Source organism: Heteronotia binoei, chromosome 13 (genome assembly GCF_032191835.1).
Source record: "Heteronotia binoei isolate CCM8104 ecotype False Entrance Well chromosome 13, APGP_CSIRO_Hbin_v1, whole genome shotgun sequence".
Taxonomy (NCBI): Eukaryota; Metazoa; Chordata; class Lepidosauria; order Squamata; family Gekkonidae; genus Heteronotia; species Heteronotia binoei.
This window is the reverse complement of record NC_083235.1, coordinates 36,683,834-36,708,972: the sequence shown is the minus strand read 5'-3', so window position 1 is coordinate 36,708,972 and position 25,139 is coordinate 36,683,834. Positions and strand designations below refer to the sequence as shown.

At 45.0% G+C, this 25,139-nt stretch overlaps 1 protein-coding gene across 1 annotated transcript; it reads left to right on the top strand.

The window, feature by feature from the left end:
- DHH (desert hedgehog signaling molecule) lies at positions 1-24,523 on the top strand. The gene is made up of 3 exons (XM_060253112.1): positions 1-313; positions 21,418-21,679; positions 22,760-24,523. Exons 1-3 carry the CDS (start codon positions 5-7, stop codon positions 23,425-23,427), a joined length of 1,239 nt encoding a protein of 412 aa, XP_060109095.1. The 5' UTR covers positions 1-4; the 3' UTR covers positions 23,428-24,523.
- Positions 24,524-25,139: the final 616 nt, after the last annotated feature.

The following is a 25,139-nucleotide window of genomic DNA, read 5'->3' as shown; positions in this document are numbered from 1 at the left end:
GGACATGGCGCCGCCCAGGCTGGCCTTGCTCGGGCTCTGCTGGGCTAGCTGCCTCCTACTGCCCCTTGCTCTGGGCTGTGGGCCGGGCAGGGGGCCGGTGGGGCAGAAGCCCTACAACCGCAAGCCTCTCACGGCGCTGCAGTACAAGCAGTCGGTGCCCGACGTTGCCGAGCAGACGCTGGGGGCCAGCGGGAAAGCCGAGGGCAAGATCAGCCGCGACTCGGAGCGTTTCAAGGACTTGGTGCCCAATTATAACCCCGACATCATCTTTAAGGATGAAGAGAACACGGGGGCCGACCGGCTGATGACCGAGGTGAGTGCTCTAGTCTTGGAGGGCCGGGGATAGAGCCCAGACCTCCAGATCCTTAGATTTCATCTCAGCTAAGCCTCCGCCCTAGGATATCTGAAACAGTCGTTAAAAAGCAGGTCCTCTGAGCAGTGTTCAATTTAAGCTGAGTGTGTGAGCTAGCTCACAGATTTTTAGCCTCCAGCTCACACATTTTTGTCTTCGCTCAGAGGAAATGGCCCCGGAGCACACTCATTTATTCAGTAGCTCACAATTTTAATGCCAGCAGCTCACAAAGTAGAATTTTTGCTCACAAGACTCCACAGCTTAGAGGGAACATTGCCCCTGAGCATGTGCTGATTCTCTTTCCATTTCCTTGCTAATGAAGAAAGCAGAGCAAGCATTGGAGCTTCTAAGACAGGAGTGGTCAAACTGCAGCTTGGGAGTCACAAGTGGATCCTTCACACATATTTTGGGGCTCTTGAAGCCCCCACTGCACTGTCGGCTGGCTTGGAGAAGACATTTCTCTCTTTAAATCACTTCCCCAAGCAAAGCCAGCCAGTGGCTTGGAAAATGCATTTAAAGTTAAAGTTGCATTCTTTCCACCTCTCCCTCCCTCATCTATTTGCCTGCCTTCTTTCCTACCTTCCTTCAGTCAGTTTGGTGAAGTGGTTAAGTGTGTGGACTCTTATCTAGGAGAACTGGGTTTGATTCCCCACTCTTCCACATACACCTGCCAATGTGACCTTGGGTCAGCCACAAGCTCTCTCAAGGCTGTTCTGCTCAAGAGCATTTCTGGGAGAGCTCTCTCAGTCCCACCTACCTCATAGGGTATCTGTTGTGGGGAGGGGAAGGGAAAGGAAATTTGTAAGCTGCTCTGAGACTCCTTTGGTTAGCGAAGGGCCACGTGGAGTATAAATCCAATGTCTTCTTCTCTTCTCCTTCTCCTTTCTTCCTTCTTTCCATCTTGCAGTTCTCAAACTTCTGAAGTTCGTGTCTTTCAGCTCTCAAGCATCTGATGTTTATTCTATGTGGCTCTTATGTTAAGAAAGTTTGGCCACCTCTGCTCTAAGATCTGGGAACAGGTCTGGCCAGGACTTTAGGTTTACACCATTCTCCCCCTTCTATCATCCTCACAATAACCCTGTGAGGTAGATAATTTATTTGTTTACTTTAAATTTCCATCCTGCCCTCTCCGCAAGCAGACTCAGGGTGGCTAACAACATTCATATTTACAAGTTAAAACTAATAAAAATAGTTACAATTTAAAACCATTTCGTGGTGCTGTGTGTGACCGGCCTAGGTTATCTCAGCAAGCTTCCATAGCAGAGGAGGGGTTCGAACCCAGATCCTAGACCAGCACTAACCACAGCATCACGTTGGCTCCTTTCACATACTAACTGCTTGATTGTCCCACAGTTCAGTTGCAGAAATTGCTGCTTGACTTGTGCTCAGATAAGACAGCCATAGCTCCTAGTCAGCGAACCTTGATCTCTCCCCCTGCTTTTTTTTTGGTCAGGATCTTATAGTTCAGAGGAAAGCACAGACTAGCAAATCTGCAGATTTGCACAGTTTTATCCAGAGAGATCCCTTTGTTGGTTATGCAGGCAGGGGAGTGCTTTGACCTGCTAGGCTCATTCCTTGCTTAAAGGCAACTGTATAGAGAAATTCTTTGATAAGCATAATCCTTATGTGTTGCCAGTACTTTGGCGTTTACTGTATGCAGCTCTCTTGAAAACAGTAATGGGGGTTGGGAGGTAAAACCGGAGGCAGTGACATGCAAGCTATTTGCTTGTCTTGGACAAGGCTGAAGTTGGTTCCAGGATTTCTGCCCTCCAGGGGGGTTTCTTCTATTCCCCAGCTTAAAGTCTGGTTGTAATGCTAACTGCTGCAAAATGTGATGCCCCCCACTGGGGAAATGAACCCTAAGAAACTTTGAGAAACAGAAACCCCATCCTGAATCAGCTTTGGGCCAGGGATCAGTTTATGTCCCCTTGCAGTGTACAATCTCCAGAGTCTTGAAGGTGCATAAATTAGGGTGGCTTAAACCTTTTTTTGAGTTGCATCTTCCATTCAGTTTCATAATAACAATTTTGCCGGGGGCACCTCATTTTAGAGCCATTTTAGAGCCATAAAATCAAGGGTTAGATTGGGGCACAACATGGGTTCCCCTACAGGGCACAGTCCCCTGAGTCTTGCAATGTATAATGCGGGATAGCCCACGGCTTATTTTGCGGTTCAGAGCCTTTTAATTGTCATCAATATCTGTGATAGGATTCTCGACTAAGGAACTAGGGATAAGAGACAGAGAAGCAACTTCAGGCTCATTTGTCTTGGATCGTTTGGTAGCAGTGAACTTTGCCTGGGGAATGTCCTCTTTGCAATCAGGTTCCTGGGAAAAACATTACAAAGTTATATACACGGATTCCTCAAAGTGAAGGAGAGTGAGGAAGTGCAGACAATTGGGGCTAATCTAAAAATTTATGATTTATGATATCCACTAGACAAGAACAGAACAATTTAATCCTATTTTCCCTTTAAACTTCAGGTCATCCTCACATATCTGAATGTTTGCTTTAAGAAATAAGATATCAAGCAAGAGCTACACAGAGCTACATGTATCCAGTATGTATATCCATACACTGCTCCAAGTGACTTTCAAATGTCTCTTTCCTACTTTCATTTATGTAGAAACAACATTTACATATGGTAGAAAGAACATGAGAGAGACATAATAAATAAGCTTTTCAGTATTCTGTGTGAAAATGCCCTGAAGGTCTGCTTCACGCAAGAAGTTTCTCTTAGACTCTGAGAAGCATATTGCAAAAAACATAAATACCAACAATAAAAATTTCTTCAAATATATTAGAAGCAGGAAACCAGCCAGGGAGGCAGTGGGGCCCTTGGATGACCATGGGATAAAAGGATTACTGAAGCAGGATAGGGAAATGGCTGAGAAGCTGAATGCATTTTTTGCCTCTATCTTCACTATGGAAGATGAGAAGTGTTTGCCCACTCCAGAACCGCTAATTTTGGAAGGGGTGTTGAAAGTCCTGAGTCAGATTGAGGTGACAAGAGCGGAGGTCCTACAACTGATAGACAAATTAAAAACTAATAAGTCACCAGGTCCGGATGGCATACATCCAAGAGTTCTGAAAGAACTCAAAGGTGAATTTGTGGATCTCCTGACAAAAATATGTAATCTTTCATTGAAAACTGCCTCCGTTCCTGAGGACTGGAAGGTGGCAAATGTCACCCCCATCGTTAAAAAGGGTTCTAGAGGAGATTCAGGATATTACAGGCCAGTCAGTCTGACTTCAATACCGGGAAAGTTGGTAGAAACCATTATCAAGGACAGAATGAGTAGGCACATTGATGAACACAAGTTATTGAGGAAGACTTAGCATGGGTTCTGTAAGGGAAGATCTTGCCTCACTAACCTGTTACAGTTCTTTGAGGGGGTGAACAAACATGTGGACAAAGGGGACCCAATAGATGTTGTTTACCTTGACTTCCAGAAAGCTTTTGATAAAGTTCCTCATCAAAGGCTCCTTAGTAAACTTGAGAGTCATGGAGTAAAAGGACAAGTCCTCTTGTGGATCAAAAACTGGCTAATTAATAGGAAGCAGAGAGTGAGTATAAATGGGCAATCTTCGCAGTGGAAGACAGAAAGCAGTGGGGTGCCGCAGGCTCAGAACTGGGTCTCATGCTCTTTAACTTGTTCATTAAAGATTTGGAGTTGGGAGTAAGTAGTGAAGTGGCTAAGTTTGCAGATGACACTAAATTGTTCAGGGTGGTGAGAACCAGAGAGGATTGTGAGGAACTCCAAAGGGATCTGTTGAGCAGGGTGAGTGGGCGTCAATGTGGCTGATGAGGTTCAATGTGATCAAGTGCAAAGTAATGCACATTGGGGCCAAGAATCCCAGCTACAAATACAAGTTGATGGGGTGTGAACTGGCAGAGACTGACCAAGAGGGAGATCTTGGGGTTGTGGTAGATAACTCACTGAAAATGTCAAGACAGTGTCCGATTGCAATAAAAAAGGCCAACGCCATGCTGGGAATTATTAGGAAGGGAATTGAAAACAAATCAGCAAGTATCATAATGCCGCTGTATAAACCGATGGTGTGGTCTCATTTGGAATACTGTGTACAATTCTGTTCACCTCACCTCAAAAAGGATATTATAGCATTGGAGAAAGTCCAGAAAAGGGCAACTAGAATGATTAAAGGTTTGGAACACTTTCCCTATGAAGAAGGGTTAAAACGCTTGGGACTCTTTAGCTTGGAGAAACGTCGACTGTGGGGTGACATGATAGAGGTTTATAAGATTATGCATGGGATGGAGGAAGTAGAGAAAGAAGTACTTTTCTACCTTTCTCACAATACAAGAACTCGTGGGCACTCGATGAAATTGCTGAGCAGTCGGTTAAAACAGATAAAAGGAAGTACTTCACCCAAAGGTGGACTTCACTGCCGCAGGAGGTGGTGGCGACTACAAGCATAGCCAGCTTCAAGAGGGGATTGGATAAAATATGTAGCAGAGGCCCATCAGTAGTTATTAGCCACAGCATTTTATTGGAACTGTCTGGGGCAGTGATGCTCTGTATTCTTGGTGCTTGGGGGGGGGGGGAGTGGAAGGGCTTCTAGCCCCACTTGTGAACCTCCTGATGGCACTTGGGGGTTTTTGGGCCACTGTGTGACACAGAGAGTTGGACTGGATGGTCCATTGGCCTGATCCAGCATGGCTTCTGTTATGTTCTTAGATGTCAACAATTTCTGTGTCCATCAACATAGTCCCTGTGAAATGAGGCATGTACGTTTCTCTTGCAGGTTGCAAAGTCATATTGTCTCAGAACAAAGTAGCACCTTTAATACCAGCAAAGTTTAATTCTGGGTTTAAGCTTTCGTATGTATGCACACACGAGAGCTTATATCAAGAATTAAACTTTGTTGGTCTTAAAGGTGCCACTGAACTCAAACTTTGTTTTGTTGCTTTAGACCAACACACAGTATCTACCTGAACCTCATATTGTCACAGTCAATGTGTTGCACTTCTCCAGCAATAGTAAGTCCCCTTGTGGATTTGATTTGCTACTTGAGTGGGCTCTCTGTTCTATTTTTTTCCACAGATGATGCTTGTGGTGTGATGTCAGTTATCACATTTGCCTTGGCGTGTTCCAAGTCTGCAAGCACTTTTAGTGAGGGGGAAATGGGATATAAATTGGCTCAATTATACTCTGTGTAGATGGCGGGGTGGGGGGGAGTGGAGTTATTTTTTGTCCGTCAAGATATATATATAATTTATTCAGCAGCCCTTTCATCCAACAGTAAAAGATAGAAACAATACAATAGGCCAAAATCACCTGTAAGACATAGCCCCAATCCTTCTGCTGGGTCACATCAGCTGGTGTGAAGATACCACCTGACAGTGCACTGATTGGCTGCATACCTGAAGCCTGGGAACTTCCAGTGCATGACTGCTTCTCCATTCTGCAGGCTAAACCAATGTAGAAAATGCCCACCAATCATCAATCTGACGGGGTACACTGAAATCTAGGCATGCTTGCAGACGGCCCTCTACCTCGAAGACCCTGAAACTGGCACAACTCCTTGATGAAACTGCCTCCAGCCCAGGCACACTTTCCTGGGTATCAGGATGAATCTATCACCCTGGCAGAATGGTGTGGTTAATCAACCATGGACACAAGTTGAGGCCAGAGAAAGGCTGTTGATCTGCCAACTTCCAGATCAAGAGCAAACCCAGCCTTCAAAAAGTAATGCTTTAGCTAAATGCAGTTGAATGGATCTAGTCTAGTTTTAATTTGAGAAAATTCCCTTGAATGTAGTCCATATTTCCCTTTTTGCAAAATGTGTCCTGACTGTTTTAAAGAATTCATTCTTAAATAATTCTGCCTACTTTGCTAGCAGAAAAGCTTTGAAATGAGTTTTTCTCTCCCAGAAAGACCTTGGTGAAAAAGGGGGTCTTATTAGGTTTAATGTGAAAATCCCCAAGCAAACTTCACAAATGGCATGGTGCCAACATCTGAAGGGCTGACACAGATTCCTGTAGAGAGCAAGGATGCTATGGAATGGAGGCAGGAACACAGAGGGAACAATCCTAGGCAGGTCTGCTCACAACTAAGTTCCATGTTATTCAATAGGCTCCCAGTAAAAATTTCCTTAGGATTAAGATAAAAAGGTAAAGGTAGTCCCCTGTTCAAGCACCAGTCGTTTCCGACTCTGGGGTGACATTGCTTTCACAACGTTTTCACAGCAGACTTTTTACAGGATGGTTTGCCATTTCCTTCCCCAGTCATCTACACATTTCCACCAGCAAGCTGGGTACTCCTTTTACCGACCTCGGAAGGATGGATGGCTGAATCATCCTGGAGCCAGCTACCTGAGCCCAGCTTCTGCTGGGATCAAACTCAGGTCATGAGCAGGGAGCTCAGACTGCAATACTGCAGCTTTATCACTCTGTGCCATGGGGCTCTTCCTTAGGATTACTTGTTTGAAATGATCACCTGTCCTGGTCTATAGGACAAGACTCTAGGACCATTGTTTTCTCAATAGATTCCTGGAGTGTTCCCAGAAGTCTTCCCCTGCAGTATGAACCTAGAAGCACTTGCAGAGGGTATGAGTGTGAAAGAGAAGCTCCCCCCTCTTTCTTTTGCAAACTAAAATAACGTTTATAGTTTCCTTTCAATAGGTAAACTGGAGAACATAAACTAAACATAATGATCTTTGCCCAGTCACATAACCTGCACAATTTGTGATGTGATGCTAAATGCAGCCCTCCCCAAACTCAAAACACATATTTTCAGATCCTTAGGGTTAGTTATCCCATTAGGGTTTGTATTGCAGTTATGATAGGCATTTTCTACATTGGTTTTGCCTGCAAAATGGAGGATAAAGAAGCAGTCATGCATTGAAAGTTCCCAGGATTTTTCTTGGACTTCAGGTATGCAGCTGGTCAGGGCATTATTAGGTGGTATCTGATGTGACCTACCAGCTGATGTGACCTAGCAGAAGGATTGGATCTTGCAAGCATCTTACAGGTGTCTTCACCCTATTCTATTTGGTTGACAGGTTTAAACCTGCCCTAATCAGAGTAGGTGCTCCCAGCCCCAAGGTATGTTCTTCCTGGAGTGATGGGTTGTTGCACAGGTGCTCCTGCATAACATGTTAAGGGAAGAGGGCACTGGAGGGGAAAGGAACAAGACTTTTTCCTTTGGGGCAAGGACATTTCACTTCCTGTGGGCAGAAAGCTGACTTCATTCCAGTTTCCTGCTGCTGAGTCACAACATACCATCTGCAAGCAGGGTGGGTGTGGATTGGCAGTGGGTATTTAATTATTAATAACTGTGGGGGTGTACAGAGAACAATGCAAAGAATTGCAGGAAGGGTTACAGCAGGCTCCTGCTGGACACTGGAGGTGGTCATAAATAGAGACAGGAAGTTGGTTGGCATACATTTGCACCCCAGCACAAAGGATCCTTGAGATGATTGTTATGGGTATATTTTGTCCATGCTCAGGAGCTGACTCAGTCATTTGGAAGAAAGGAAGGAAAATTTCTTCAGGTCAGATAGGAAAGAGACCCTGATTTGTTTTGGATTTTTTTACAAATTAATTCACGGTTCTTTTTTTGTTTGTTTCCTTTAGTATGTACTTGCTTTATTTGTTAGAATCAGCAGAAGTTCAGGAATGTGACTGTTCTCTGATTATGGCAAAATGCAACCCAGATTGTGTGTAGATAGCTCTGCACTGTAGCTCAGTGGCAATTTCCATCCCTTCAGATGCCATCAGTTTATGATTAGAACCAGCACTTTTTTTTGTTGAGCAGGAACGGAGTTCCGGCTGGCTTGGTGTCAGGGGGTGTGGCCTAATAAGCAGATGAGTTCCTGCTGGGCTTTTTCTACCAAAAAGAGCCCTGATTAGAACATAAAGCATGATTTCTTGGTTCTATGTAGCCTTTTTGCACAATGAAATGGAGGGACTCGAAGCAGAGAAGGGCTTGGATGCAGAGGCCTCTGAGTTTAATCTTTCATTCACCAAGACAGCACCTCCCAATCGAAATACTTTCATGAGGAAGAGAAGTCAATGAGAATAATTGATAGTACAGTAAAAAAAAAAAAGTCCTGTAAAAATGTCTGGGAACAAAATTCTAATGGCTAAGATACTTGCCATCTTGGAGCATACTTAGTTCTATAACCTCCAGGTGGTTGCTGGAGATCTCCCATGGTTAGATCTGATCTCCAGGCAACAGAGACCAGTTCACCCAGAGAAAATGGCCACTTTGGAAGGTGGATACTATGGCATTATACCCCATTGAAGCAGGGCCAGCATGTGGAAGTAGGCAGGATAGGCGGCTGCCTAGGGTGCCATCCCATCTGGGGGTGCCACGAGGCACTCCCTTACTCCCCTTGGCCCTTCCCTGGCCCCTTCCTTGGAAGCCTCCAAAGACCGCGGCAGCCGCTTTCAGCTTGAAAGTGGCCAGGCAGAAAAATTCTGGAAACAGTTGAGCTGGATTTTTTGTCCCAGCTGATGGCTGGAAAATCTAAGGAAGAAGCAAGAAAATATTGGATGAAATTTTATGCCTGGCTTTTAAGATTCTTTGGTGTGAACTTATATCTCCTTTTTTCTTATACTCTGTACTGTATGATTGCCTATATTGGATTTGTCAAAATCAATAGACATTATAACTAAAAGATTTATAACATAAAATACTATAATGTTGATGATGTATAGTTTAGATATAATAATAACTGACAATTTATGTATTTTAAGAAAATATTGTAGATGCAGACTTGTATTCTTTGAAAGTATTTTCTATACAGAAAAAGATTAATATGTACTTGTATTTTCTATCCCCCTTTCTTCTTTATTCCTAATTTCTTGAAACTAATAAAACTTTTAAAATCTAAAAAAAAGAAAGTGGCCAGGCACAGAAGGGGAAAAGCGGCAGCACTCTTGTGCCTGTCACTAGTGATGTCATCGTAACATGCATGCTGTGTGCGTGCGAAAAAACAAAACAAAAGGGGCATGGGGGGCACAGTGCAGGGGTCTGCCGGTAGTGGCAGAATCCCTAGCGCCAGGCCTGCTTTGAAGTCCCTTCCCTTCCCTCCCCAAACCCTGCCCTCCTCAGGCTCCACCCCCAAATCACCAGGTATTTTCCAAAGGAGAGCAGATAACCCTCGTTGCCAACAGACCTGGAGAAAATAATATCCCATTCCTTGAACAGAGGCTTAATGTGTAGAAATGGGCAGCTAAACTAATTCATGACATGGAAGTGAATAACATCACCTGATAAAACAAAGCAGTAGTCAAGTTGCACCGTTAAGACCAACTAAGTTTTATTCAGAATGTAAGCCTTCGTGTGCTCTAAGTCTGCTTAGCACATGAAAGCTTACATTCTGAATGAAACTTAGTTGTTCTTAAAGGTGCAACTTAGCTACTGCTTTGTTCTGTTGCTTCAGACCATCATGGCTGCCCACTTGGATCTATCACCTGGTAAATAACATCTCATTAAGTCTCTGTTAAAGAGACAGGGCATTTTTCACCAGACCTGATTAACTCTGGTTCCCTGATGTATTCTCCAACTCCCCACTGCAAAATATCTATCTCCTGGACTGCACAAGCCCATTTTAATAATGCAGTCCATTCTGAACTGACCATGAAAGCTGATGCAAAGGTAAAACACTTAGTCATAGTAAGATTTAGGAATCATGGTTTTTCTTTTAAATACAAGGACAGGTCTCATGGTCTAGACACAGAAAAGTTCCCCAGTTGATCAGCCTCTTCCATGATGAGGTGCTTGTAGGTGGGTGAGTATGAAAACTCAATGGGCTCCTAAACTTCATACTTCACTGTAAAGCATAGTTAAGAGACAAAACCCAGCCACTCGGCTCAGATGCTGTCTGCTGCCAGCCTAGTTCTGCCAGCGGGTGCTGAAGCCCCTAGTGGGAGTAGCAGGGGGAGGATTGGTCAGCGCAGCAAGGTCCCATCTATGACACGTCCTACAGTGCCCTTTTTGACACCAGTCCGGGGAGCGCAGAGCCACTGAAAGACTGCTTTGTGGCAAAGTTGATGATTTTGCTGTTATTAGCCGAGGAGTTTGAATTCTCTCCGAGTTAAGTAATTCTGGGCCTGGAAAACAGCTATTGTCCTCAAGCCCAGGAGCTGATGGGAAGTAACTCACATTCCTCCTCGAGCTTTTTGCAAGGGTCATGGTCCCCACCCCACCCCGTGGATATAAATCTGTTCACTTTTTATCAGATGCCCATTCCCATCCTTTGCTCCCCATCCCCACCTCTCGAAGGAAGTGTTCATGTCATTTCTCAATTGCCAGCAGTGTTCCCTCTAAGCTGAGTTAGTGTGAGCTAGCTCATAGTTCTTTAGCCTCCAGCTCACACATTTTTGTCTTAGCTCAGGAAAAATGGCCCCAGAGCAAACTAATTTATACAGCAGCCAAATCGCTTGCTCATGATTTTAATGCCCGTAGCCCACAAAATAAAACTCTTGCTTACAAGACTCCACAGCTTAGAGGGAGTATTGATTACCAGCCGAACTTGTTTTATGTGGTAGAGTTGACCAACATTGTTTGGGGCACAGAGAGCATGGGGGAAGGGGAAAAAGCATTGAAGTAGCAGCATACAGAAGTAATCTGTTGCCTTGAAGGACAGTAAAATTTCTGGCTGGCACAGCTTTTATCATCTTCCCATAGAGCTTTATCTGGGCTTTGACCCTTGTTTCAAACTGCTGGGATATTGCATCATGAGAAAGTCAAGGAGTTGTGCTTTCAGTGCTCTTTTTAAAAATCTTGTCTGGTGGATTCTTGGTATTTTCATTGCACAATTATGTCGCTACACCAGCTGTGGCTGAATATTAACACAGGAGAGAAAGACATCTGTGTAGCTCAAAATGGACATTAATATAAAAACAAACTGGCTGTTTTTAATCACAGAAATTTGTGACTTGAATGCTCTGTGTTTACACATGGCAATACGGATAAAGGGTTATAAAGAGTGAAGGAATGGTTCACATGAATGCAGAGAAAAGAGCAAGCCCAAATATACCAGTGAACATGTGCCCAGCCCAACCTGAAGCCATGCTGATCACACCTCCTGGACGAGAGTGTACCTATAAAATAAATGCGTCTGTAAACACTTATGCTTCAGTTTTTCTAGATGGTTCAAATGCACACCTAAAATGCAACGTGTGAAATGGCCTATAAGCATTTTACACTTGCAAAATACTTAAGGCTCTCAGTGTTACGGAGAAATTCTTCAGCAAAGTTCACCTTGAGATTCAAGGCGGATTACACCATGTAATGCAATCAACCAAAAGAGGCATTTAAACAACAATGCAGTGGGACTAGTATTAGGGTTGCCAAATTCCAGGTTGTGGCTGGAGATTTCCTGGGATTACAACATGCCAGACGACAGAGATAAATTCACCTGAAGAAAATGGCCGCTTTGGAAGGTGGACTCTAGGACAGTATACCACACTGAAGACCCCTCCCTCCCCCAAACCCTGCCCTCCTCAAGCTCTACCCCCCCCCCCAAATCTCCCAAGTATTAAAAACGCAGAGCTGAAACCTGAATTCCATTATAATGCATCCCCTATCACCAGGGCTTTTTCTACAAAAACACCTAGCAGGAATTCATTTGCATATTAGGCATCAAGACAGCCAGAACTGCGTTCCTGTGCGTTCCTGCTCAGAAAAAAAACCCCCTGCCTATCACCTTTATAAAAATGCACTCTGAAATGTCTCTGCTTTACGTAGTTAATCCTTAATAATGTGCAATACTGTTTCTGTCAGCCGAATCGGACATTGAGTTAAACTTTACAGCATTGGAAAACATCTTCTTAAATAGCATATTATCAAATACTTAGGCTGCCTTTTTGATTGTGGACAATGTTAAATCCATTTAAGCACCAAATACATCTTTGAAAATCAGTAGTCATTGTCTGAACACACAGGAAGTATATATTCTTGGAAAGCAGAGTGAGTGAGGAAAGCCTTGCTTTAAAAACATTGCACTCATTCTAAAAGAGGAAGTGTTCCATACGGAGTGTTTCAGTGCTTTCTAAAACTTCCAGTTTTTATGTATGGAGGAACAGGGGAGGGGGTCTTCAGATAAAAAAAATTGTGCTTTGCCCAGGTTTTGCTGCTCCCTTGGAATTGTATGCTTCTTGCTATGCTGCTGTTGACCCAGAGGTCTTCTCTATGCCATTTTTTTAAATTCAAAAGGCAGTCAGCTCTATCTGTTTCTCTCCAGCTCCATTTCACCATTTAAAGAGCCTTTCCTTTAAATAATAAATATGCACAGCCAGGGTTGCTGGGTCTGTGTTGGAAAATACTTGGAGACTTTGGGGTGGATCTGGGAGAGGGCAGAGTTTGGACAGGGGAGGGGTCTCAGCATGGTACAATGCCATAGAGTCCACTCTTCAAAGCAGCCATTTTCTCCAGGGGAGTTGATTTCTGCCAGCTGGAGATCAGCTGTAAAAGCAGGAGATCTCCAGGCCACACCTGGAGACTGGCAACCCTAACAAGTGCATTTTCCAATACTCACTCTCTCTCTCTCTCTCTCTCTCTCTCTCCCTGAACAGTCACATGGTTGTCCTTCTGTAAGCATGGCAGCATCTTATCCTTGATATGGGGCTGACAGGATGCCATTTGCCCTGACTGGGAATGGTATGTCCATACAGAGACACACCATTTGTTTAGTTGCCTGGAAAATTTTCCTGAGGTGAGAATAGAGACCAGAACACACTTTTTGCTCTGTGAATGCTGATTTCTGCCTGACTCAGTTCCCTAGTTCTGGTATGGCAGGATCTTGGCCTGCAGAATGCAAGACTGGATCTACATGTTTTTTGAGGGGGTGGGCAAAATTAAAAAAAAAATGACGCCCCCTTATGGGACATTCTGTCTTATGGTCCCATAGAGTACAATGGATTCCATACCCAATTTGGCATGCCCCCCTTCCATTGGCGCCCAGGGCAAGCACCCCTCTCTGCCGCCCCCCTAGATCAGGCCCTGGCAGAATGGTAGCCTTTATGATTAGCAAAAGGACAAGTGATGGCAGCATGCACTGGGGAATCTGGCCATTTCCTCATTCAACTATAAAGTTCTGTCCAGCAGGGGGCACTGTAAGAAGCTGTGGGTAGTGGAACTTGCCAGTGGAACTGAAAGCAGGATGCTGCTTAATCTAGACAAAGTCAGGTGGTTGCCCTGTTGGTCTGAAGCAGCAGCAGTTTGAGTGTTTGAGTCCAGTGGCACCTTTAAGACCAACAGAGCTGAATTCTGGGTATAAGAAGTGTGCCTGCACATGAAGGCTTATACCTTGAATAAAGGTGCCACTGGTCTCAGACTTTGTTCTGCTACTTAATCCAGTAATTTTTCTGTTCTCTAATTCCCTTTGCCCAGGCAAACTAGAACAGGTTAATTAGAAACCAGATAATGAATCAGAATGTGTTTTGCTCAGAGAAACTGGTGACCAGCAGCCTGTTTGTTTTTTTCTTTCACATGGCTGTTCCAGGTGGAAGGTGTGCTAAATCAAAGAGTTAATGTTTAATTCTCAGGCCTACTCCTCCCACTTCCTTGCTTTTAAACAGGCTCTTTTCCCCTGGCTTGTGTTCATAAACTGAGGGTGAAGCCAGTGGGTGGGTGGAAATTTTCAGTGCGGTGGCTTCTCCAGCCCTACCCCTCTTTATGCTTTGGAAAAGTTTTTGTATTTACATTTTTTGATCCAATGTTCTTTAAATTTATTTATTTATTGCTTTCCTCTAATCGGACCACTGCCCACATCATGCAGATGATAAAATTTAGTAAAAACTGTAGCGTGAAAAGTAAAGCAAGGCTTCATTAGGTCTGGTCATTTGGCCTTTGAGTTGTTTCTGGTCGGTCTAGCTCAAGTACATTAAAATACACGACAGCACGGATAATAAATAGGAAAAAATGTTTTAAATGCTAACATGCATGCATGGCTCTTAACCTTGGCCAGCAAACATGAGTCTGCATGAGAGAATTTTGCAGCTTCTCTAAAAAAGTCTAAACCAGGAGTGGTCAAACTTACTTAATGCAAGAGCCACATAGAATAAACATCAGAGAGCCACTTAGAGACTTTGGGATGGATCTGGGAGAGGGCAGGGTTTGGAGAGGGGAGGGGCCTCAGATGTGTGAGAGAAGGAAGGAAGGAAGGAAGGAAGGAAGGAAGGAAGGAAGGAAGGAAGGAAGGAAGGAAGGAAGGAAGGAAGGAAGGAAGGAAGGAAGGAAGGAAGGAAGGAAGGAAGGAAGGAAGGAAGGAAGGAAGGAAGGAAGGAAAATAGATTGGGGAAGGAGAGGTGGAAAGAAAGCAACTTTAAATGTGTTCTCTAAGCTGCTGGCTGGCTTGGCTTGGAGAAGTGATTTAAAGAGACAAATGCCTTCTTCAAGCCAACTGATAGGGTGGGGGGGACTTAAAGAGCCACACAACATGTGTGAAAGAGCTACATGTAGCTCTCAAGCTGCAGTTTGGCCACCCCTGGTCTAAACATTATGGTCCTATCCCTTGGGTGATGTTCGCTGGGTGGGAATTGGACTGCTACTAAATCCCAGTGTGCTGGTGGAGCAGAGTGACATCTCGGTATAAGGGATGTATATCAGCGTGGCGCGTTCATTGTCCCAATCCAATGGTACATGGCTGCCAGCATAATGACTATGCTGTCAGGCTATTGCCAGGGATGATCTTAGTGATTCTGGGAACCCAGACTTCTCAGGTGGCGGGGGGGAAGGGCAGTCAACTGTAGGTTGGTGGGGGCTGAATGTCAGGCAGGGGAGGGGATGAGCTTTAGGGAGACTGAGTGCTGCATGTTGCCCAACAGCTGTTCACCCTCCACCGTGGCTGAGTCTCAGGCAGCATGCAGGTTCCGTGACTGGGGCAGCTGGCTGCAGGGTACTGGGGACTCCCAGTGTGCCCCCCCCCAGCTTGGGACCAAGGTAGGGTTGCTATTCTGAAGATGGAACCTGGGGAGGGCAGGGTTAATAGAAGAGATGGACCTCAGCAAGGTATAATGTCATAGAGCCCACCCTCCAAATAAACCATTTTCTCTAGGGAAAACTGACCTTGGTTGTCCAGAGATCAGTTGTAATAGTGGGAGATCTTCAGGTGCCACCTGGAAGTTGGCAACCCTAGACCAGGACAACTACTTCATGGCTAAGACTGAGATAGTAGTAGTAATAGATACTGTTTGTAGATGTGTTGCATTGTGGCATACAGCACGGAATGTAATAATCACATGAAACTGTAATCATTTTTCAAGTTTATTGTGTCTTTGTCCACAATTTCTTGTTATTCTTCACAACATTTTTTGGCTGTGATTCCTCTTTGGTTTTTGCACCATGGCTAAGATTGCCTGTGGGTATTGCCAATGCAAGGGGCAAAAATTGAGGCTGTTAGGAGTATGGTCAAAAAGGAGAAGGGGTCCAGGTCAGAATACTATCCTTGTTTAGAAGACTGTGCCTTTCTGGAGGATGGCAGAACTTTAGGGTTGCCAGGTCCCCCCTGGACACAGGCAAGAGGATGAGAGGGTAGGGCTGCCATCTCCAGTTCAGGGAACTCTTGCAGCTTTAGGAGTAGAACCTTGGGAGGACAAGGGCCTCAGTAGGGTAACAATACCATACAGTCCATCCTCCAAAGCATCCATTTTCTTCAGGGGAGCTGATCTCTGAAGTCTGGTGATGAGCTGTAATTCCAGGGGATCCCCAGGTCTCGCTTGGAGGCTGGCATCCCTATGTTACTTTAAAGCACCTTTTTTTCAACTGCAATAAAACTCTAATTGGAATAAACGAAGAGCCCACCATTTATGATTGTTCCCAGCTCCATCTGAGAACAGAATTCTGCCTAAAGCCAGTTATCCCATCTCATCAGGGTCATACTAAAAGGAATGCAAAGAAGGACCACTGGTATCTCTTGATTCCCTCCACATGTCTATAGAAATACACTGTATTTCTAAATGAGTAGTGGAAAGAGAGAGAGAGAGAGAGAAAGAGACACTTTTCTAAAAGGTTTATTTATGGCACAAAAGCAAAAAGGGAGAGGACAGTTCAAACAAGCAATCTTAAAAGAAAACCAAGCATTCATCTAACACGTCTATAGTTTTGGATTCAGACATGTCTAATACGTCAACACTCAAAAGTCTGAGTGAGGGACAGCCATGTTTTTGATCAAGAGAGCTGATCATTTCATGGAGTGAAACCCTCACTTTCTATGGGGTGAAGGAACTGGAAGGAAGGGGAGCTGTTCAAGACCCACACCCAAGCCTGTGATGTTAAGTTCTGTAACAGCAATTGTGTTCAATGTTATATATGTGTGTGATCCCTCTGGAATTTTTATTAATGTTGGGCCGCCTGAAGGTCGCCTTGTGAGCGGCCAATCCTCTTTGCTTTAATGCTTTGCAAGGGTCATTCAGAAACTTGATGAATTCCTATATAGTCAGGAACCAAAGGATTCCTGTCATTCCTGACACCGAATGGCTGTGTTGGAATCTAGTAATTCCTTCCAAATAACAATAAGAATTCAATGAGTTTCCAAATGCCCTTGTTGGAACGCATTAAAACAAGACTGCTCTTACAGGGTATGTCTTGATATTACTCTTCTGTGAGCTTGCTGTTGTAGAGTGATTGCTTTTATCCTTTGGAATTTCCCCCTTCGCATATACACCAGTGCACAGATGATGTGCATATGTTGTTTTGAGAATGTACAGCATAGCATCCTCAGTACCACAACAGAACTAAGAACCTTTCTCTTAGGAAGTACATTCTACAGATTATACATGAAGACCTGGATATAGAGCAGCGGTGGCCAAACTACAGCTCGGGAGCCACATGTGGCTCTTTCACACATGTTGTGTGGCTCTTGAAGCCCCCACTGCCTCCTTAGCCAGCTTGGAGAAGGCATTTCTTTCTCCAAATAATTTCTTCAAGCCAAGCCAGTCAGCAGCTTGGAGAAGTTAAAGTTGCTTTCTTTCCACCTTTTCCTTCCTGCAACCCATCTATTTGCTTTCCTTCCTTCCTGTCTTGTGGCTGTCAAACATCTGACATTCATTCTATGTGGCTCTTATGTTAAGCAAGTTTGGCCACCCCTGATATAGAGCTACCTGCTAGTGGTGACAGATGGCAATCATTCCTTCCTCTTCTGTCCCTGTTGCAGCTTGGTGCTGGCTTTTTTAGGGCTTCCGGGGGATTCAAACCCCAGACTGCAAGCAGCCCTGGAACTTGTAGCTTCATGGGTCAGTTCCTGCCCTTCTAATTTGTGGGGCATAGCAGGTGCTCTGGTACAGACACTACAGGTCTTTCCCAGGAAGTATGTTCACACATTTTGTGTGGGAAATGTGGACTAGAATCCGTGAAGCCATAAGGGTATCCCTTCTGTTGCTTCATATAGGTCCCTTCCCTTTATGATCATTGGCAGGTGACTGAGATTGCCAAGATCTGCTATGACAGAGGCCGTTTGTGATAGTATATTATCGGTTGTTTATTTCTACTTAGCTGCTGGGAAGTCATGGGATTGGGACTATGGGTTGGATCCTGCAGTCTGCAAATGCAAAGAATGCAGATCTTTCTCACCTCTTTCTCCTCAGCAAGCTTTTCCAGCCCCAGGAAAGTTTATTTCTGGGAACCACAGGATCCACATGGTCTAATAGCCACAGGGGTCTGAAGAGGGCAAGATCACCTTGCTCTCTCTTCCATCAGCAAAGCTGCTCTGATGCAAATAGCATCAAGGACAATTGACTCCCCTCACTGAAGCCTCCTAGCCTGCATGGCTGTTGAACTACATGGTTCCTGCAACCCTGAGAATGAAATTTCCCAGGGATGGAAATGGCTTCTGGGGAGAGGGGAACAGTTCTGTGACTATCAGGCCTTCTGTTCATGGGTCATGGGATCCAACCCTATGTAGTGTTTGCATTTGTTGTTATTCAGTTGCACAGTCAAGTCTGACTCTTTGCGACCCCATGGACCAAGTCACGCCAGGCCCTCCTGTTTTCCACCATCCTCCGAAGTCTGCTCAAATTCGTGTTAGTTACATCAGTAATGTTGTCCAGCCCTCTCATCTTTTGCCGTCCCCTTATTCTTTTGCCTTCTGTCTTTCCCAGCATCAGGATCTTCTCCAGTGAAGGCTACCTTCTCATTTGGTGACCAAAGTATTTGAGCTTCAGCATCTGACCTTCCAGGGAACAGTCAGGGTTGATTTCCCTTAGGACTGACTGATTTGATCTTCTTGCAGTCCCAGGGACTCTCAAGAGTCTTCTCCAGCACCACAGTTTGAAAGCATCTATTCTTCTGCGCTTGGCCTTCCTTATGGTCCAGCTCTCACAGCCATACATTACTACTGCGAATACCATTGCTTTGACTATACAGGCTTTTGTTGGCAGGATGATGTCCCTACTTTTTATTATACTGTCTAGGTTCGCCATAGCTGTCCTCCCAAGGAGCAAACGTCTTTTAATTTCATGGCTACAGTCACCATCTGCAGTGATCTTGGATCCCAGAAATGTGAAGTCTGTCACTACTTCCATATCTTCCCCTTTTATTTGCCAGGGAACGATGGGGCCGGCCGGATGCCATAATCTTAGTTTTTCAGATGCTGAGTTTCTAGCCTACTTTTGCTCTGTCCTCTTTCACCTTCAACAAGAGGTTCTTTAGGTCCTCTTTACTTTCTACCATTAGAGTGGTATCATCTGCATATCTGAGGTTGTTGATATTTCCCCTGGCAATCTTAATTCCGGTTTGTGATTCATCCAGGCCAGCATTTTGCATGATAAATTAAATAAGCAGGGTGACAATATACATCCTTGTTGAACTCTTTTTCCTATTCTAAACTAATCAGTTGTTTCATATCCTGTTCTGACAGTTCTTCTTGACCTTTATACAGGTTTCTCAGGAAACGTGTGAGGTGGTCTGGTACTCCCATCTCTTTAAGGACTTGCCACAGTTTGTTGTGATCCACACAATCAAAAGCTTTAGCATAGTCAATGAAGCAGAAATAGATGTTTTTCTGGTACTCCCATGCTTTCTCCATAATCCAGTGAATATTGGCAATTTGATCTCTAGTTCCTCTACCTCTCCAAAGCCCAGCTTGTACTTCTGGTAGTTCCCGATCCACATACTGCTGAAGCCTAGCTTGTAGGATCTTTAACATGACCTTGCTGGAATGCTGGCATGTGAAGTGAGTGCAATGGTGCACTAGTTTGAACATTCCTTGGCATTACACTTCTTTAGGATTGGAATATAAACTGACCTTTTCCAATCCTGTGGCCACTGTTGCATTTTCCAGATTTGCTGAGATAATAAGTGCATCATTCAACAGCATAATCTTTTAGGATTCTGAATAGCTCAACTGGGATACCGTCATCTCCTCTCGCTTTGTTTTTAGTGATGCTTTCTAAGGCCCATTTGACTTCACACTCCAGGATTCCTGGCTCGAGGTCAGCAATTTCACCATCGTGGTTGTCAAGAACACTGAGATCCTTCTTGTATAATGCTTCTGTGTATTCTTGCCACCTCTTCCTAATCTCTTTTGCTTCTGTTAGGTCCCTACCATTTTTGTCCTTTATCATGGCCATCTTTGCATGAAACGTTCCCTTGATTTAACCAATTTTCTTGAAGAGATCTCTTGTCCTTCCCATTCTATTATTTTCCTCTGTTGCTTTGCATTGTTCCTTCAGGAAGGTCTCCTTATCTCTCCTTGCTCTCTGGAAATCTGCATTCAGTTGGGTGAATCTTTCCTTTTCACCTTTGCCTTTGCCTTTCGCTTTCCTTCTTTCCTCAGCTATTTGTAAAGCCTCATCAGACAGCCACTTTGCTTTCTTGCATTTCTTTTTCTTTGGAATCGTTCTGATTGCTGCCTTTTGTACAGTGTCACAAACCTCCGTCCATAGTTCTTCAGACACTCTGTCAATTCTAGTTTCTTAAACCTATTATTCACCTCCACTCAATATTCATAAGGGATGTGATCAAGGTCAAACTTGAATGACCTAATGGTTTTCCCAGTTTAAGTCTGAATTTCGCAATGAGTAGCTCATGATCTGAGCCACATTCAGCTCCAGGTCTTGTTTTTGCTGACTGTAAAGAGCTTCTCCATCTTTGACTGCAGAGTATATAATCAATCTGATATCTGTGTTGCCCATCAGGTGATGTCCATGTGTAGAGTTGCCTTTTAGGTTGTTGGAAGAGGGTGTTTGTATAGAAGGACCCAATAATCCTTAGTCCAGGCGAGTGGAAAAGAAGTCCCACAATGATGAGGCTACAACGAGAAATATCTGTGTGCGTCGCATCAGGAGATGATATTACAAAGAGGGTACATTTTATTGTGTTTAAGGATGCCAGTCATTCTTACACTCCAGTCTCCTCTCTGCAAGGTTACAAGGGATGCTATTGCATAGCTCTCAGACATGTCCAGTTGAGGCAGCAAAACTTATTGGGGTGGTCTTGGTGATGGTCCATTAAAGAGAATGGAGTTATTTAGTATACCTTTGAACAAAACTAGTAAAAGATCTGTGTGTCACACCCACTACTGAGCCTGGAAGCAGGATTTGCCTAACTGCTGAGACCAGTTTGACAAACATTGGAGGGAGCCAGTATTTCAGTGTCTCTCTCCTCAACTCTCTGCTTATTTTGTTGTAGAGACTATTTTCCACTGCCTGAATTTTGGAGGAAGTGAAGAGATTCTGCTGAGTATTATCTCCTCCTTTTTAGGGACCAGTCAAAAGACCTTCTGATCTCCACTGGTACCCTAGCACCTAGATCCAGTCCTGATGAGGGGGGAATCAGCAAGAGTCAGACTTTGAAGATAAGACCCAACTGACATTCCAGGTGTGGCTGTAATCAGTGTACCCTCTCAGCTGCATTAGTGTGAGCACAGTTTTTTGGGCCCCCAGCTCACACATATTTGTCTCAGCTCAGAAAAAATGGCCCAAGAGCAAATTAATTTATGCAGTAGCTCACAACTTTAATGTCAGTAGCTCATGAAGTAGAATTTCTGCTCATAAGACTCCACAGCTTAGAGGGAGTGTGCTTCACTCTTAGACCCTCCACTCCAGTACCATCCATGTGAATTTTAATGCCCCCTCCATCTTTGCTCCCACAGCGCTGCAAGGACCGAGTCAACACCTTGGCCATTGCAGTGATGAACAAGTGGCCGGGTGTCAGGCTGCGAGTGACTGAGGGCTGGGATGAAGATGGACATCACCCGCCCTACTCCCTGCACTATGAAGGCAGGGCCCTGGACATCACGACGTCTGACCGCGACAGGAAGAAATATGGAGTGCTGGCCAGCTTGGCGGTAGAGGCAGGCTTTGACTGGGTGTATTATGAGTCCAAAGCGCACATTCATGTATCAGTGAAAGCAGGTAAGTGGGAGAGGAGGGCAAAGTTCTGTTCCTTGTTATGGCCTCCAGGTGGCTGGAGGTCTCCTGAGATGATAACGGATCTCCAGGTGACATAGATCAGTTCATCTGTGGAACTGTCAGCTTTGGAAGTGAATTCTATGGGATTGTACCTCACTGAAGTCCTACCTCTCCCCAGACTCCACCATCCAAATCTCCAGGTACTTCCCTGTCACCACCCACCCACAGCACTCCTGGTAGATGGCAAGGCGGAAGAGGGCAGTGGAGAGGCAGGCAGTGGTGGGGAAGGGGCACTGGGGGTGGCAGGGCATGTGCAGGGAGGTGAGGCATATGTGGGAAGGCCAGGCTACCTGCAGCTGCCTATGTGGCCTAGTGGGTTGCACCAGACCTGGTGGTAGCAGCATCTGCTTTGCATGCAGAAAGTCCCAGGTTCTAATCCCTGGCAGCTCCAGTTAAAACAAAGTAAATGATGTGAAGGAGCTCTTTCTGAGACCTTGGAGAGCCACTGTCAGTCAGAGTAGACAATACTGACCTTGATAGACCAATAGTCTATCTCTCTAGCCTTGTTCACAAGTTATAGTGAACCCTTGCATGATCCACGAACACTTAATTTTTATTTTTGTGCATGCTGAATCATTCTCATGTTATGTTCAGTGCAGGTACAGTTCAATGCATGATTAAAACCCCATGTTTATCTAGGTACAGGTTCCACATTTCACTGTGAACTGAATGTGTGCTGACAGTTTTTAACAGATAGATGCACGCACATGTATTTCCTGTACAATGTGAACAGGGCTAGTATAAAGCAGCTTCATATGACTGTCCAGTACTAAGGCTTACATTCTCAATAGCTTACATTCTGAATAAAACTTTGTTGGTCTACTGGGCTCCAACTTTATTCCAGTGCTAAGACTGGCCTGGAACTGGAGGTGGAACTTCTGTATTGCACTTTTGGTTCCAGCAGACATCAAAACTTGGCGAAGAGCTGAAATATTCTTATCCACCCTGGAGAAGGGGACAGAGACTCATACAAATAAGGCCAAATGCTACACTTCTAAACTGCATCCTCTTGCACTCTCCTAGATAACTCCGTGGCTATTCATGCCGGTGGCTGTTTTCCTGGTGATGCTGCAGTGACCTTATGGAGCGGGGAAAAGAAAAACCTTTCCGAACTCCACTGTGGGGACTTTGTGCTTGCTGTAGACCAGAGTGGGCGAGTGACGCCTAGTGAGGTTTTGCTATTCCTCGATCGGGACCAGTACCGGAGGACCACCTTTGTGACCATTGAGACAGACAGTCCCGTCCGCCAGCTTCTGCTCACGCCCTCCCATCTCATCTTTGCTGCGCAGAACCCAGCCAACAGCACAGCTGACTTCTCCCCTGTATTTGCCAGCCAAGTGCGTGTGGGGGACTCAGTGCTAGCACACCACACAGCTGGGCCTTTGTTGCGTCCTACCCGGGTGGTCCGTGTTTGGCAGCAAGAGGCTGTTGGAGTCTATGCCCCGTTGACTTCGCATGGCACCCTTTTGGTGAATGGGGTGCTGGCCTCCTGCTACGCCATGCTTGAGAGCCACCACTGGGCCCACCGAGCCTTTGCCCCACTGCGGCTGGTCCACGGCCTCTTCTCACTGCTGCCTCTTAAGGGTGAAGCTAGGAACTGCAGTGCACAGGAGACGGGCATGCATTGGTATTCACAGTTTCTATACCAGTTGGCGTGGGGCATCCTGGGATGGGACAACCTTCACTCTTAAAGAATAGAGTTTAAATCTATATGGCAAAGGAGTATGACTTGTCGAGCCACTGGATAAAGGCAGGGAGTCAGACACCAGCTTGGTACCAGTTTGGTTGGGTAATTGAATGGTGACGGCTTTGGTTTGGGAATGCGCATCCCTCCTTTAAGAACAGCATCATTGCAGCTGGGAGAAAGCACAGATTGAGGCAGGGGGAAGAATGGGTCAGCAGGGCAGTTGGGCATAACTTGGTCTCCTGATGTGGCTACTCCCACCTGTAGGCTACATACAAAGCACACTCTGCTCTCTCTGGGCATCCTGACAGAGTGACTCAGAGTTATATTAGAGAGGGAACCGGGTGGTTTACAAACTCACCCTGCTTTTCAGAGGATAGGCTGGATTTTTCCCCATTTCTCCTTTTTTGTCCAGATCTCTGTTTGAATGGATGTTAAGCGGAGTAGCTGCCTGAGCAGGAAGGGATATGGAAGGAGGGCTAAGGACAGAAGGTGACATGAGATCAACTAGGTTCAAGCAGAAAAGGAGACTGGGATTTAGTCCTGGGCTCATTCTTCAGCATTTTAATGAACACTGCATGAAAAATAATGGGAGGCTGCTCATGCCAGAGACACAATGTGGCACTGGGCATATCCACCGCCCAGAAAAGGGTGAATGTCTCATGTGGGACTAGGCAATGAACCTGGGACCCTGTTCAGAAGAAAGGTGCTTTCAAGACAGTGTGCACAGGATCACTTTAACTCTGCATCCCTTTACTCACCTGGGTCATAACACTGGAATTCAATAGGGAGGGAAGGAGGGGTGCAAGAGGGGAGAACTCCCAGGAAGGTGCTGAAGTAGAGACTGTGTAAAGAATGAATGGTCTTGCAAACGGAATTCGCCACACCACCATTCTCTTCCCAGCTCCGCCGTCGTGACCTTCACCAAGTCCTGCCTGTGCTTCTGTATCTCTGTTGAAGGTCAGAGGTGGCGAGTTTCTAACCCTTCCTTTCCCTAGCCAGACTCCTTTGAAGCTCACAGTAATGAGATTAACTCTTAGCTACTGATCCAGAGTTTTATTTTTATATTTATAAGTCATAATTTAATTGTGGGCTTGTTTCCATCTCTTGTCTAATTTGATAATTTGCCGGTGGGGAAGGGGGGGGGGAGTTATTTGCCTAAGAGTTGCTTTAATTTTTATTTCCCCCTCCCCAGTAGAATATTAATGAAAAAGAATTTCTGACTTGTGTTGCACAAAGTGCTTCTGGAAGGGATGGGGGTCCTACTTCATTGGGCAGATTAACAATCCGAGGAATTGCAGCTTCTTCAGAATATACCTCCTGCAGTCAGATCTCAGCCTCTTTCTTGAGCAGAGACTCCCAATATACCGTTCATTTTTCTGGTTGTTTGTGCCAGACCTCCTACTGCTGCACATCTGGATAAACCAGAACCACTGTTGTTTATTATTCATATCTGGGAAGTGGTGGGATTTGGTACATCACACACTTTAATTTGGCCCTAATCCAGGGATTTGCAGAAATCAATTTATTTACTTCACTGATAACCCTGTCTTTCTCTCCAAAGGGGACTGAAAATAGCTTGTATCATTCTCCTCTCCTCCATTTTATCCTCACAACAACCCTGCAAGATAGGTTAGGCTGAGTATGTGCAACTGGCCCAAGGTCTTCTAGCAAGCTTCCATGACGGAAATGGAGATCTGAGCCTGGGTCTCCCAGATC